Raw genomic sequence first — 17094 nt, forward strand, 5'->3', positions numbered from 1 at the left:
TGTAGTCATTGACACACCTGAGGATGAAGAGATTCCAAAGGTTTCAACTAAGTTTTTAAAAGAGCAATTTGAAAAGTCTGCCCAGGAAAAGGTCCTTTATTCTGACAAAGAGGTGGCCCCAGCCAAGCAGATTAAGGTAAGACGGTATCTCTACACAGAAACATATTAAGAATAAAACCAGATGTAAATGTATAGCATTTTATTATTGACTGTTTGAGGTGGTTTTTCAACAAAGAAATATTCTGATCCAGTGCTCATTCTGTTTCATAAGGAGAATATCATTCTACATAAATAAAGTGGTAGAGTTAAATTTTTTCTCACTAGAGGAAATTAGGGAAGAAAAATTATGTATGCTCTAAAGTTTAATAACTAACATTAGATAAAGTAACACAGTCAATTCTAAATGTCCGATACTCACTCTGTTCTTTTTAAAATTCGAAGGAAAACAAAACAACCCTCAAAAGTACTTTGAGACTTTTATTGTTTCCCTCCAGATTACTCCACATACCACATTAAATAAAGGAGGAAAAATAATCAAGACTATGTGTAAATGTTAAAATCAAGACTATGTGTAAAATGATAAAACTGAGTTGTTGATGTATGGGATGGGGAATATATCTCTAAAAGTGCAAACAGATTATAGGAAAGATAGTAACAAACATTGAATATGGCTCGTAAGTAGGTCTCTAAATGGAATGTATCCCCTGTTGTTCCCAATGGAGATGTCAAAGCAGGTGGATAAGCGAAGGGCAGTGCCTAGGAAGGCTCTACCGTGACACCCATCTTTATAAGATTTGATTTTCTCTCCCTTAAAGATCAAAAATAAATATGAAGAGACTTTAAAGCCATCATCAACTGTGGGGACCTCTTCCACTTCTTGCACTTCAACCAGCCAGAGAAAGGAAACATCAACCACAAGATATAGTGACCACAGTGCCACTTCCTCAACTCTGGCACAAGTTAATGCCACTCCTTTAAGAAAGACAGAAGAATTTCCTCCTCCCCAACCTGATATACTTCAAACTCCAATAGATGTGACAGCATTTTCTCAGTCCCCTGAAGTCCCCAGCCCTCCTAGAATACCACCAGTTCCCAAAGAATTATATTCCAAGCAAAGAAATTTGTATGAATTAAACCGTTTATATAAACACATCCATCCTGAGTTAAGAAAAAACTTAGAAAAAGATTATATCAGTGAGGTTTCTGAGATTGTTTCCAGTCAAGTGAACCCAGGAAGCTCAGTTTCAGCAGATGTGCAACAAGCCCGGTATGTTTTTGAAAATTCAAATGACGGTTCTCAAAAACATCTGAACTCAGAAAGAGAACACTTGGAGTGGGATGAAATTCTGAAGGGGGAGGTGCAGTCCATGAGATGGATCTTTGAGAATCAGCCATTAGATTCCATCAACAATGGCTCTCCAGATGAAGATCACATCTCCAAGGGCATTGCTGATCAAGAAATCATTGCTGGTGGTGATGTGAAATATACCACATGGATGTTTGAAACCAAACCCATAGACACACTAGGGGATCATTCTTTTGCCACTGAAGAAAATGCTGAGAAAATTCCTGAGCTAGCCAGAGGAGATGTCCGCACAGCCCGGTGGATGTTTGAAACAAATCCGTTAGACTCAATGAATAAAATGCATCAAAGTCAAGAAGAATTAGTGGTACCTACCATAAAGGACATAACTGGGGGGGATGTCAAGGCTGTGAGATACATGTTTGAAACTCAACATCTGGATCAGCTTGGACAGCTTCATTCAGTGGATGAGGTTCACCTATTGCAACTCAGGTCTGAGCTCAAAGAAATTAAGGGAAATGTTAAGAGGAGTATAAAATGTTTTGAAACTCAACCATTATATGTTATTAGAGATGGTTTAGGCCAAATGCTAGAAATTAAAACTGTTCACAGGGAAGACATTGAAAAGGGGGATGTGAGAACAGCACGTTGGATGTTTGAAACACAGCCCTTGGACACAATTAACAAGGATATCACAGAAATTAAAGTCGTCCGAGGAATATCTATGGAAGAAAATGTGAAAGGTGGAGTGAGTAGGGCAAAGTGGTTATTTGAAACTCAACCTTTGGAGAAAATCAAAGAAGAGTCAGAAGAAGTCATCACTGAAAAGGAAACAATAATAGGTACAGATGTCTCCAGAAAGTGTTGGATGTTTGAAACGCAGCCATTGGACATTCTAAAAGAAGTTCCTGATGCACATGCTGTAAGATCTGAAGAGTTAATAGGGGGTGATGTACAAACTACTAAGCGTCTATTTGAAACACTTCCAATAGAGGCTTTAAAAGATAGCCCTGCTGTAGGAAAACTTCACAAAATTACTGCCTCTGAAGAAGAAAAGGGGGATGTTAGGCATCAAAAATGGATTTTCGAAACCCAACCTCTAGAAGAGATTAGAGAAGATAAAAAAGAGTACATACGAACAGTGAAACTTGAAGAAGTTGACAGAGGAGATGTAAGGAATTACACACATATCTTTGAATCAAACAATTTAATTAAATTTGATGCATCACATAAAATAGAGGTGGAAGGAGTCACGAGGGGTGCTGTAGAGTTAAATAAATCACTCTTTGAAACAACTCCACTATATGCCATTCAAGATCACCTTGGAAAATATCATCAAGTAAAGACAGTCCAGCAAGAAGAAATCTTAAGAGGTGATGTAAGAAGCTGTAGATGGCTTTTTGAAACAAGGCCCATTGACCAGTTTGATGAAAGCATTCATAAATTTCAGATAATCAGAGGAATATCTGCTCGAGAAATACAGACCGGAAATGTAAAATCTGCTAAATGGCTATTTGAAACCCAACCTCTTGATTCTATTAAGTATTTTAGTAATATGGAAGAAGTAGAAAGTAAAACCGAACAAGCTACAGATATTGTTAAAGGGGATGTCAAAACCTGTAGATGGCTTTTTGAAACCCAGCCAATGGAGTCTCTTTATGAAAAAGTTTCATTAATGACTGGCAGTGAAGAAATTCATAAGGGAGATGTCAAAGCCTGTACTTGGCTCTTTGAAACTCAGCCACTTGATACCATAAAAGATGACTCTGAAGCAACAGTCAAATTGCAAACTGTAAAACAGGAGGAGATCCAAGGAGGGGATGTTCGCACAGCATGTTTTCTTTTCGAGACAGAAAATTTGGACAGCATACAAGGAGAAGAAGGAAAGGAAATCAAGGCTGTGGAAATGGACATCCAAGCTGGGGATGTTTCCAGCATGCGGCATAAATTTGAAAGTCAGCCCTTAGATTCTATAAGTTCTAGTTCAGAGGAAGTTTTGAAGAAGATCAAAACTCTAAAGACTGAAGATATTCAGAAAGGCAATGTTTTAAATTGTAGGTGGCTTTTTGAAAACCAACCAATTGATATGATAAAAGAAAGGCAAGGAGGTGATGAATTAGTTAAGACAGTGACAGACATACAAGGTGGCGATGTAAGAAAGGGGTGCTTTATTTTTGAGACTTTTTCTTTAGATGAGATTAAAGAAGAATCTGACTATATCAGCACCAAGAAAATAACTGCTGAAGAAGTAATAAAGGGTGATGTAAAAAGCTACAGAATGCTCTTTGAAACCCAGCCACTTTATGCAATTCAAGACAGAGAAGGGTGTTACCATGAAGTGACAACAGTTAGAAAGGAAGAGGTAATTCATGGAGATGTACGAGGGACAAGGTGGCTTTTTGAAACAAAACCATTAGACTCAATTAATGAATCAGAGAATGTGTATGTTATTAAATCTGTCACACAAGAAGATATTCAGAAGGGAGATGTTAGTTCTGTCAGATACAGATTTGAAACACAGCCACTGGATCAGATTTCAGAAGAATCACATGATATTGTGCCCACGGTTGACTATATTCAAGGTGGGAATGTGAAGACTAGTAAACAATTCTTTGAGTCTGAAAATTTTGGTAAGAATACTTATATAAGAACAGTAAGTGTCAATGAAATACAAAAGGGCAATGTTAAAACATCTACTTGGCTATTTGAAACCCACACTATAGATGAACTGAGAGGAGAAGGGTCAGAATATGAAAATATCAAAACAGTCACCCGGGAAGATATGCAAAAAGGTGATGTTAAGCAGGCAGTATGGCTTTTTGAAAATCAGTCCTTGGATTCTATTAAGGGAGCAGATGAAAGCATCACAAAACTCACCAAGGAAGAAATCCCTCCTTCTGATGTCAAGACAACTACATGGCTCTTTGAAACTACACCCCTTCATGAATTTAATGAAAGTAGGGTAGAAAAGGTGGAAATTATTGGCAAGAACATTAAAGAAACATTAGAAGAGCTCTACTCTCAAAAAGTTATTGAGGCTCCTGGAATCATCATTGAAGCTGATGAAGTTGGGGATGTTCGAATGGCAAAGTACAAGCTAATGAATCAGGAATCTCCTCAGATACAGAAAGAAGAAATCATCAGGGTTGATCTCAGAAATATAATTATGAACCTACTTTCCAAAAGAGACTGTACGAAAAGAGAGATTTTGGTTAGTGAAGAGGAGAAGGGAAATGTTAATTTGACCAAAACTCAATTATTAAACAGATCAACAGAATTTCATACTGAAAAAGAAGAGATAGTGAGTGGTGATGTACAACAAGCAATAAAAAGCCTGCTCTCTGAGGAAAGCTCTGTAAAGAAAGGAATTTTAATTCAGGAAGATGAAAGAGGAGACATTAACATGACTATTTATTGTCTTCTTCATGAAAATGCTGGTGACACAATTGAACGTGAAGAAGTAATAGGAGGTGATGTAAAACGTACCATTCATAGTTTGCTATCTTCCATATCAAACAATAAAATATCTGCAAGGGCGAAAATTGATGCCTCTGAGAGGGGAAATGTTCAGTTTTTTACAACGTGCATAGAAACTGGAGCTTTAGACTATCTCAAACAACTCCAGACAGGGTCAAATGAAACACTAACAACTAGGAAGCAAGAAAGAGAGGAAGAAATAATTGGCGGTGATGTTGAGGGCACAAAACTGTTACTAAAGAAAAGGGAATCTCAGGTTGAACGTACTGTTAATGAAACTGACATCATCCCAGGTGATGTGCATAATACAGTCAAGGTTTTTATGACAGAGCCTCAGAATACATCTTGTAAGACACCCAAAGAAGAAATTATAAAAGGTGATTTGAAATTAACCCTAAATTCCCTCAGCCAGGCCATAAACCAGAAAATGGTAGCTAAAACGCAAGAAATTGTCAAAGGTGACATGCTGGCCACACTCAAGTCACTTAAGGAATCAAGCCACCAATGGAAAGAACCTAAACAGTCTGATGCCATCCCTGGTGATATTGAGAAAGCTATTGAATGCCTTGAAAAGACTGCAAACACAAGGACAGAAATCCTGAAAAAGGAGCTTATCCGAGATGACCTTGAAGCATCGTTAAAGAATCTGAAAGAAGCAGAAAGAGCTTTCAAAGAGGTAGATAAAAAGGGTATAATCAAAGAAGATGTGCAAGCAGTGATGGTAGGATCCTCAGAAGAGCAGAAAAAGCAGATTCATCAGGTGGCTGTTCAGAGTGACAAAAAAAGTCTTCTTCAGCCAAGACCAGGACCATTTGAGCCAGCAGCCAGGTGGCAAGGGGAAACAGACACTCTCAATCAAACTACAGGCAAATCTCATCACGGGAATTTAACAGAAGAAAGAACTGAGGTTAATCTTCCAAAAGCCCCAAAAGGCACTGTAAAAATTGTCATAGATCGTGAACAAAACAATGATGCTCTTGAGAAAAGCCTTAGAAGACTATCTAACCCACACCACAAAGTTATTAAAAATGTATTGGAATCGCGGGACAGAATGGGTGTCCAGATTGACACCACAACAGAGCAGCATCTTAGAGATAAACATAAGAGCGAACAATTGACTTCAACTGTGTTAGCTAAGGAAAACGTAAAAACTAAGGAATCAGAGACAGTGAGAGAACAAAAGAAGGATGCAGCCTTTAACTCTACCCAATCTATTGACAAAGCAGTTGGAAAGCAACAGACTCAAATTTATGAACTGACGAATGAACACCAGAAGACCGAGGCTTTCCCTGTAAAGAGACCCCAAAATATGAAAAACACTAAAATATCAACAGATACACAAAGCTTTAAGCGCAGTCCAACCCAGGGTCCAATCAACAAGACAGTTGGAGAAACTTGTAAAGTTTCAGGGGACTTTCAGAAACAAGCTTCATTAAAACAAGAAATGCAATATTCTAAGAAAGATATAAAGAAAAAGAATGTGAACCCTCCACCAAGGTGGCAGACTTTGCCTGTAGATCAAGACATATCAAATGTAACAGAAGCGAAAGTCTCCCAAAAAAGCCACAATAAATTTAAGGCAACAGACAAAAAGCAGACTGACGTTCATCTGAAGAGCCAGGACTTTCTAATGAAGACAAACACCTCCACAGACTTAAAAAAGGCAATGGAAATGTCCTTTAATCCAATCAACTTTAACCCTGAAAATAATGTAAAAGAAAGTGAGTGGCCTCTTCCACTTCCATCGCCACCTCCGCTTCCACCTTCCAATGCATCATCTGAAATAGAATTTCCTCTTCCTCCTCCACCTCCTTTAATGATGTTGCCTGAAAAAAATGGATTTCCTCCCTCACTGTCCACAGAGACAAGAAAGGCTGAATTTGAAAGTTTCCCAGGCTTCCCTCTTCCTCCACCACCGGAAGATGAGAAATCTGAAAGAGAATGTCTATCAATGTTTCCACCACCTCCCCCTCCTCCAACTCCATTACCAAAACCAGCACCTTGCCTTTCCTCCTCTGTTCCAGAAAAGCACAGTGGAGCATTCATGCAATATTCCCAAGAGGAAGCCTCAAGATCTCAGCAAACGCATTCTCAGGCTAAAATCATAACAGGAAAATCAGGAGTAGTTTTGCCACCTCCCACATTGCCCAAACCCAAATTTCCCAAGCAGATAGAAGACAAGAAGAATCATCGTTCCCCGAAAGTTGAATTGGATAATTCCCCATTTGATATGGAATATAAAATTACTCCCTCAAAGGATCAGAGAAGAGTAATGATGGCAACTAGCAGTGGACACACAGAGAGAAAGCAGAACATAGCTAGAAAAAGTCTTGATGAAAGAAAACAATTATCTGTGGACTCTACAAGGTCCCTCTCACAGACAGGTTCAGAAACTTCGCCACCCAAGGGAAAACTGACAGCACCTCTCCTAAAATCTCATTCATTTCCAGAGGGTTCAGGACAACAAAGTCCAAAACCTTATATGAGAAAATTTAAGACACCTTTAATGATTGCTGAAGAAAAATACAAACAACAAAGAGAAGAGCTTGAAAAACAGAAACATGCGAGTTCTTGCTACAACATAGTCAAAACGGAAAGCCAAAAACAAAACATATCAGAGTTGGAAAAGGAAGTGCTGTTGCAAAAAACAAATGAGGAGGTTCCCCTACCTGGAATGGATTCGGGGGTCTCTCTGGCCCACCCCAAGCCAGACTCTCAGAGGAATTCTCAGGTACTAGCAGTGCGTCCTGATAAGCAGCTTTCCACAACACCAGCAGTAACAGTCACTGCCAAGAGTCTCCAACATGTTACAGCAGCCTCAGAAGACAAAGATACTATGCAAAAGGAAGTTTTCCAGAGCTCAAGGGACATGATACAATCTAAATCAGCTTGTGAAATTAAACAGAGTCACCAAGAGTGCAGTACGCAACAAGCACAACAGAAGAAGTATCTGGAGCAGTTGCACTTGCCCCAAAGCAAACCATTTTCCCCAAGTTTCAAAGTTAAAACCATCAAACTTCCAACGCCGGATCATAAATTAAATGAAACAGACCACAGCTATGAAGGCCAGAAAAGGCAGTCCGAAATTGACATTCAAACCATTACCAAACGACAGTACCAGGAAACCGAGAAAACTGAGGCAAGCACTGAATATAGTCAGAAGCAATCTGTGGCTGAAAAGTATTACCAATTACCTAAGCAGGAGAAAAGAGTAACAGTAACACTGCCTATGGAACCCACAGGGAAAAGTCATGAAAGTAAGCTCAACATAGTGCATGAGAAGCAAAGGGAATTTAGAGCATCTGAAAGTGGAAAACTTCCAGGAAATGAAGAAACAATTCAGGGACCACCAATGATTGGTCTAAAGCAAGACAGACTAAGGGTTGAAAGAAAACAAGAACATTTGAATAAATCAGCACAGAAGGTAGTCAAGCAAGAGGTTACAAATGCACATCTTGATTCACAGGCTCAGAATTTTCAGCAGACACAAATACAGACTTCTGAAAGTCAAGTTGAACATGAAAAATTGCCCCAGCTGTATAATAATCTGCAGGAAGAAAAATGTCTTGGAGTCAAGGGCATACAACAGAAACAAGTCTTCTCTAATACTAAAGATTCAAAGCAAGAGATTACACAGAACAAATCTTTATTTTCCTCTGCGAAAGAATCCCAGCAGGATGATGGAAAATGTGCTGTAAACATATTGGAATTCTTGAGAAAACGTGAAGAACTACAACATATTTTGTCTAGGGTAAAGCAGTTTGAAGCGGAGCCAGATAAAAATGGACTTAAAACATTTCAGACACTGTTAAATATCATTCCAGTATGGCTATTAAGTGAAGAAAAAAGAGAGTATGGAGTTCACATTGCTATGGAGAATAATGTAGAAACAATCAAAGAAGAAATAACACATATTAAAACTCAAGCAGAGGATCTGCTTGCTGTCTGTGAAAATACAATTCAAACAGCCATGTCATCCTCCAAAGCAGGAAAGCAGAGAAATAAACCTACTAGTCTTAATGAAACATTATCTCAAGCGTCTAATGTTAGTGTCAGCTGCAATAAAAACACTGAACAGAAAGAAAATACAATTGTAGAAAAAACAGAGCACCACCAAATAGCAACCCATCACGAAGCAACTGCTCAAAATCGTGTGAAAATCCATCAGGAAGTTAAACTAGACGACAGCAAGATTTCTCCTTCCTCTTTAAAAACACGCCCACCATCACCAACTTTTATAACAATCGAGTCTACTGCCCGGCGAACAGAAACCTCTCCTAAGGATGAGCTTTCTCAGTCCCCTCAAAACGACAGTTCTGCCGAACCATCACCAGGAAGGCCCGTGTCGCAAACATCTAAAATTCACAGTGCAAATACCTCCCCTTCTCCACCTGGGAGTCGCTCTGAACAACTTGTCAAACTCAAAGACACCACTGCAAAGTTATCCAAGGGGACCGTCCCACGTCCATCAGTCACCCCGGTCCCGATTGTAGAAAAGAGGTCTGAGATCATCACGTCTCCTGCAACACTTAGACGTCAAATTAAGATAGAAGCTCGTGGTAGGGACTCTCCACCCACAATCACAATACCTATCAGTGTCAACCATGTTGACAGTGGTTCCTTCAGAGAATCCATGGAAGCTCAAGAGGAAGTTAGGAAAGTAGAGAAAAAGGCGACTTATGTACACAAAGACGGAGGAAATGCCACCAAGCACATAGTGCCGGATACTGAAAGTTTTGACGCAGTCGAAATCATCCGCAAAGTGGAAGGGCCTCGCCTGTCAGAGCACGCGCAGAGGTATGAAGCGGCCAACCGAACTGTTCAAATGGCTGAAAATTTTGTGAGTGACCATGAAAATGAAATAAACAGATGGTTCAGGGAATTTGAGGATGGCCCAGTTTTTGAAGCCAAGTCAAATAGAAGAGTTTATGCAAATGGAGACGCAAACCATAATATAAAACAAGAAAGTCGTACATTTCGTAAGGAGGAATTTGGATTAACATCTTTAGAGAACACTAGTTTTAGAGACTTTTCTTGCAATCGTCCTGGAGCGCCGCAAGAAAAAAATCCTGTTAAGCAGCACAGCGTGCGCTCTGAAACAAGGTCTCTGAGTGAACATGTCTCAGGTGTGGATGCATTCGAGAGTCAAGTTGTTGGGTCGAAGACGTCAGTCACTTCATCACGAAGTCCAGAAGCTGGCAAATCTGGCTTTGACTTCAAGCATGCCCCACCAACCTATGAAGATGTCATCGCAGGCCATATTTTAGATATTTCTGATTCGCCTCCAGACCTCAGGAGGAATTTCCAAGAGACGTGGCAGGAGAGTGAAAGAGTTTTTAAAAGCCTTGGCTATGCAACCTCAGATGCTTCCGCAGGTCAGATGAGAACTGCCTTCCAAGAGGAATCTGCTTTTATAAGTGGTAAATGAGCCTGCCAAGTGTGAAGTCAGATTAACCCATTTAAAGGCACGTGTTCCATAGCTAAGATGATTTGCAGATGAAATAGTACGTGGAAATAACCAAATAATATAACCCAAAACTAACAGCTTTACCTGGTTGTTGATGTCCGTCTCTTTACAATGCTTGCTTTTACTAATTTCTCTTTACAAAAGCATCTGATTCACCGGCACTGTGTGAGAATAACAAATCCTATTATAGAGGTTATTGAGACCTGTGTTTGTCAAGGTAAATAAGGCTTTGGATAAAGCAGCAGCTAAAATAATTGTTATTGTGATAGTATTAATGATTATATGTAACTAATTGTACACCCATAGCATAGTATTAGTATTTCTTATTAAAAATTATTTCATCCACTTGATTAAGACAATATTAGATATTATCTGTTGACCTACTATTGACGTATTTTTAACCACCAGACTTAAGTGGTGTTTGTGTTTGAATTCAATACAGCCTGGTAATAATCCAAGAACCAATTTACGCCCTTCATATGTGCTTTAAGGATTTTTATTGATTGGCGTCTCTGACAAAAATATAGATGTAGAAATAGATCTTTTGTATATTTTATCATTGTTATTGAGTTAGATGGAGTTAGGTTTCTGTAATGCCACTTGTTTTTTCTATAACTGATTTTTTCACCTTTCTTAAACCCCAGATGACAGCTCAATTGGTCTCATTCACAGATAAACATGGACAATACATTTTAAAAATTTGGTTATATTTGGAAAAAGAAAGATTTAAAATATATGAACTCACTGCGTATTTTTTTACGTTAGAGAACAGCTCATTTCTTTATATTTCCCTACTTTTTATTATTAATGAGGCTTCACAATAAAAGGATTTGACGTAATTAATGTTCGTCATTAGTGTAGTCCATTCTTTTAGACAGATTGAAAGAAATAGCAAACTTAAAAATAAAAACTGCTGAAACAAAAATTATGCCTCTATCGTATTTGCAAAATATGTGTGTAGTTTATTGAGTTAATATGATTTCTTAATATGCTTGCTTTGGCATAATTAAGCAAAGCTGTCTAATTTCAAATGCTCTGTTTCTGTTAAAATAGCTAAAAACATAGAAAATACAGAGAAATTTGTGTTAAATATAGAAATTGTCCCCTCCTTGAACCAAATAGACAAAGGAAATCTCTCAGTAGCCCAAACTGAGAATCAAAACAGCCAAGTGTATATATTTATTTGCACAAAGAGCCCTGAGCATATATTCTCTTATGTATAATTAATATGAAAGCTTAGTTATCGTCACAGGATTGTTTGAGGATCAAAACAAGATCAAGGTGGAAGTTCTGTGTCAGTTGAACCACGAAGCAAACACTGGTTAGTCATATAACTACTGTTATTCACAGGAGCTAACGTTCAGGAGAGACCAGGAGTATTATGGCCGTGGGTACTTTAGAGCAAGAGAAGAGATAGAAAAACCATAAAAGGCAGACATGAGTATCCCCAAAGCCCTAAAATGTAAAGCCATTTATGTTGAGGAAAAATGGCCCTGGACATTTCAGTGTATCCAGGAGTCTCATTGTATTAAAGTTAAGAATTGGTGTCATAGAGTCAACACTAAGTCATCAGGAAAATATTTAAACAGATACAATGTCCTCAGCTTAAAAAGATATATACATATTTTAGAAAAATCTCTCTAGAATGCTTTAAAAAGTAAAAAGTTGGGACCAAGTTAGGTGTAAACCTTTATATATATGTGAAAAGTGCAGTTATCTAGAATAAGGGCTCTCGGGGTTTCCCATGGCTGAGTTTGCTGTACTTTTTAATTAATACATTAAAAGTTAATGAACATATTTACTCATATATATTTTCTTAAATCATAAAAGTCAGCTTATACAATGTATGAATAGTAGAGACACTAAAGTTGATTGTATCGGAGCATCAAACCTGATGGTGGGATGCCCTATGTCCAGAGAAGCAATGTTAGGAAATCATCTTAACGCTTTCTGCTTTAACTGCACGGCCAGTTAATACTCTTTTGTTGTTTTGTTTTGTTTTTACAATGTGATTGAAGATAGCACTATATAAACTTTTGTAAATTTTTATTTTTAGAAACTGTTACTCCAAGACAAGGAAATATGTATACTGTGTCAAAAGACAGTTTATCCAATGGAGTGCCTAGTAGCAGACAAGCAGAGTTTTCATAAGTCCTGCTTCCGATGCCACCATTGCAACAGTAAACTGAGGTAAAATGTTTTGTGGTCTGTGGCACAAATATTCAAGGAGGGTGCAGTGTACTTATAACATCATGTCTCTAAAAAGATGCAGATTTTTTCCAGATCTTGCTACCATCAGTTAACACAACAGAAAAAGGGGATATGGTCATATTCTGCTCTTTTTTCCTCTGGATTGCTGTGACCTTTTTCCTTTTGAAATTTTGCATTCTGGATCAAATCCAGAAGGAAACCTTTTGTCTCAACATGGAGATCACATAGATTAGAAAAATCAAGAATTAACTTGCAAATCAGGAATTTTAAGTTATTACTTTAGTCTAAAATCTAGACTCTAGATGAGGAGTCAGCAGACTTTTTCTGTAAAGGGCCAGATAGTAAATATTTTCTACTTCGTAGGCCATGCTGTTTCTGTTGCTACCCACCTTACAGTGGAGTGCAAAAGCAGCCGTAGTTAACTAAACAGGTGTGCCTGGAAACTAATGAGCCTGGCTGTATTCCAATAAAACTTTATATACTAAAACAGGTGGTAGGCTGGAGTTTACTTATGTTTGGACATTTGCATCTAAATTAAAAAAAAAAAACAGAATTAGCATAATGTCAGTGTCAGGTCAGATAGATACTCTGTTTATTCTCTGATGCAACAGAAGCACTCTATCAATGCAGTTACAAATGCACTCATTTTCCAAAACTCTTGAAGTAAATGCATTTAGATGAATGTGGCATTTGTGTAGCTGTAGTCTGAGATGCTGAAATGTAATTATTTTGCTAAATCCAATGTGCGTCTCCCACACTATATCCTTCTTGACTGTAACTGACAATGTCAAACTCCCCTCATTGCAACGTTCCTTTCCCTTGGTTTCCATGACGCCAGAGTATTAATGTTTTTCTTCCTACCTTCTGGCTGTTCCTTCTCAGACTCCTGGATGGGTGACTCTATCTCTGTCCATTTCTGAGATGTTAGAGTACTTAGAATTACGTTATGCTCATTTGTTCTTCTTGCTCTTTATATTTTTTCTGCTTTATCACATCCACTCCCATGACTTTAATCATCATTTATGTGGCAATGATTCTGAAATCTGTACCACCAGTCCAGCTCTCTCCTCTGTATATTGAATGCTTATATCTCAATGACTAGTATATATCTCCAATTAGATTTCTCATAAGTACAGCAAATTCAGTATGCCCCATTATCTTCTCTCCATCGAAATTCCTTCCTTGACTACATGGTCTGGGTGCTACTCTCTCAGTAAATGACATTAACATTAACTCAACGATTGCAACAAGAAGTTACTTGACTCCTTCCTCTCCTTCATTCCCTCCACCCAAGCATGACCAAGTCTTGTAATTTCTGTTGTATAAAAACCTCTTGAGCCGTACACTTTTCTCCATTCCCACAGCCGAGGTACCCTTCAAGCAAGTATCTATCATCTCTCACCTATACTGATGCAACAGCCGTTCTAGCTGGTTGGTCTCCCTGCCTCCAGTATCTCTCATCACCACTACTGCCCTAGTGCCATGCTCCACAATGTAGTGAGAATGTTCTTTCTAAAATGCAAATCTGATGTCACTTCCCTATTTAAAACATATAATGGCCCCCTTATGAAAAAAATTAACATCTTAATATGAATTAAAAGGCAATTCAGGATCCTGCCCCTGCTCCTCTCTCAACGCCCCTCCTACCTCTACTGCCCGTTGCATGTTTCTTTTCATGAAGGCTGGATTTCTTCCAGTTTCTCAACATCATTATTTTTCTTTCTCATATCTAGCTGGCCCCAAATGTTATTTCCGTTCCTTGTAGGATTTTTCCCGTGCCCCTCCCCCAGCTCTCTACCTACTAATATCCACTCATTCTTCAGACCTCAATTGAGACTTTATGTCTTTGAAGAAACATGCTTTGACCCCCCTACATGGGTCAGGTGTCCTTCTTATGTGCTCTCAAGGCATCCTCCATGCTTGCTCCATTCTTAACACTATCTAATGTAATTGTTCCCAACTCTTGGAAACGTGTTAAGGTTTGTCTTGCCAACACCTAGTAAAGGCTAACATATAATAAGGACTCAAAAATATTCATTCAATGACTGATATTTTTTAAAAAATCATTGTACAAAAGCCCACAAATACAGAAAACCAAACAAAGCAAATGTGTGGCTCAATAATTTATTATATAGTGAACACTTTGTAACTACTACCAAGGTCAAGAAGTACAGCATTACCAGCCATTCCAGAAGCCCCTTCCATCTGCCTCACCCAAACACAATCCATTATCTCTCTTCCTGGAGTAAATAGTATGCTTTTTAATCATTGCTTCCCTGAATTTTTATGGTTTTTTAAATCTAAATATGCTTTCCTAGATGCTATATTTTAGTCTTGTCAATTTTTTTAAACTTTGATATGTCTTTTAAGTTTTTCTTAATGTGTAGGTTTTCCATCCATTCCTTTCATTCTTTATGTTTTATTTGTGAAGAAATCAGGATTTTGAACTATAGAGTTTTCCACAGTCTGGATTTGCTGATTGCATACTCATAGTACAGTTCAACATGCTCTTTTCTCCTCTGTATTTCTGACAAACTATCGGCTGGATCTGGATTTTGGTTTAAACTAAGATTTAATGCCTTTTACAAGAACATTGGAAGTGTTGGCAAGAGTATAGTAAGCACATAGTGTCTGCTAGTCTTTCATTCTGTGTTCATAGAAGATATTGAAGTTTAACACCTATATCCATTCATTGATGTTTGCAAGATATTGATATTCTAATTTTGTTCTTTCTTTTTCATTATTAGTTAGAATACTTTTGTAGGAGATGCTTCCCCTCATCTACTATTTGGTTACATGTGGTACAATTGGTGGAGGAAAGGGAGAATAAATGTATAATTCTTCCCCTTTATTTACCAGTTCTCCCAATGTATCAATTATTTATTTAACAATATGATTAAATGGTTCCTTATCATCCCCTAGAAGTAACCAATTAAAAAAATTTAATATCTTTATAAATTCATGGATTTACACATATTTAATTGGTTTCAATCATATGCAATTATTATTGTTACTGAAGCTCAAATTATTCTATCCCTGACCAGTGGAAGCCTCCTCAAGTTGTCTCCTGTGTCCTTTTGACAAGACCTTAGCAGTCTTTGGTAGTTTCTTCATTCTCCGATAGGACTAGATGTTCCATGCTCATCTTGTACACTTCCTGCCCCAAGCCTGGGATCAGCCACTTCTCTAAGTCCTGATTTCTTTTAGTGAAAAATGACATTCCAAGACTACAACCTCAATGCTCTTTCTACTGGGTTTGTCACTATTTCTAAGCTTTGCCAGTGTTAAGAGCTGGTAAATATATATATAAAGAAAGTTATATCCTTAATTCGTAGTGATATTTCCAAATTGAATTTAAAACTCTGTTGCTTTTGCTTAGCTTTTTCTCTATTTCATCTTCTCCTTTCTTCCCTTTCAGGACTTCTGGTTCTCAAAGATAAGGGAGATCACAGAATTACAATATCCCCTATTCATTTGGATAACAGTTTAGGAATAAAAACTATCAGCATCACTAATTTTATTATCAAAACCTTAAAAATTGCATTTGCTCCCCATTCACCCATACTCCCTTTAAAAAACTCGTACTATATCTTCCGTGTCAGATCATACAGCCATTACATATCACATTATCTCCCTCTTTGCCCTCATTTCATCTTAGTTTACAGGTAACTATATTTAATCCTTACTATCAATCCTCATGTTGATGTTTCTCTACGCAGTTTGGTTGTTCAAACTCATTGTCTAGTAGATTCCTCAGAAAAGGCTCGTGGAAACAATATTCCTTGAGTTCTTACAGGCTGATAACACTGTGTCTGTGATCTTTACAGTGGAAAGTCACTTTTGCTGAAAGTAAAATCATTGGCTTACACTTTCTTTCATTGAGTATCTTAAATGTATTATTTCATTTTCTTCTGGCATAAAGTGTTGGAAATATCTGATAACAGTCTAATTTTCTTTCCCTTATAATTCATATGCTCCTTTTTATTCTTTTTAGATACACAAAGGGTTCTTTTCTCTTTATTTGAAGTCCAGCAATTTTACTGGAATAGATTTTGGCATTGGGCATTCTGGGTCAGTAGTGTCAACTACCCAGTGTGCTCTTTCAATGTGTAGTTTCATACTTTTTATTTCAAGAAAGTTTCCTTAAATTATGAGGTTTAGTATTATGAGGTTTAGTATTTAACCTTTTTCACTGCTTGCTTTTCTTCTTCTTCAGGAACTCCTATTATATACATTGAATTTTTTTGCTTATCTTTACTATTTCTCTTTCCCTCAAATCCTTATCTCTTTTTTCATTTCTGATTATTAATTTTCATCTTTTTATTCTTCTATTTCTCTTAAAACACTTTCTATTGTGTTTATTCGCTCTCATTTTTCTTTTAGTTTAGTTTTTATCGCTGGCATGTTTTTCTCTCATTTCTATTTTTTCCTGATTTCTGGCCCCTCTTTTATGACTCTCTCTCATCATGATCTGTGCTATTCTTTCAGGTCTCTTATCATGTTCTTAAATGTCCTTTAGCTCATTTTGAAATGACAGGTTAAAATTTTAATGTTTTCAGAGCATATTTTTCTAGCATGTTGTCCTTGTCTACAGGAATATTGTAATGTTCTTTGCTCTTTTATTTTCTCATAATCA

At 37.6% G+C, this 17094-nt stretch overlaps 1 protein-coding gene across 5 annotated transcripts in view; it reads left to right on the forward strand.

The window, feature by feature from the left end:
- The window catches only part of XIRP2 (xin actin binding repeat containing 2), a 280948-nt gene that overhangs the window by 260738 nt on the left and 3116 nt on the right, over nt 1-17094 (forward strand). For 4 of the 5 annotated variants that reach the window (XM_070241989.1, XM_005601558.4, XM_005601559.4 and 1 more), the window contains 3 exons: nt 6-136; nt 816-10200; nt 12304-12437. In XM_070241989.1, the coding sequence (XP_070098090.1) occupies nt 6-136; nt 816-10200; nt 12304-12398 (9611 nt within the window). In that variant the 3' untranslated portion in view covers nt 12399-12437. The remainder of the gene's footprint in view (nt 1-5; nt 137-815; nt 10201-12303; nt 12438-17094) is intronic. The other variant, XM_014732517.3, reaches the window with a different exon arrangement.

Source organism: Equus caballus, chromosome 18, assembly GCF_041296265.1.
Source record: "Equus caballus isolate H_3958 breed thoroughbred chromosome 18, TB-T2T, whole genome shotgun sequence".
Classification (NCBI taxonomy): domain Eukaryota; kingdom Metazoa; phylum Chordata; class Mammalia; order Perissodactyla; family Equidae; genus Equus; species Equus caballus.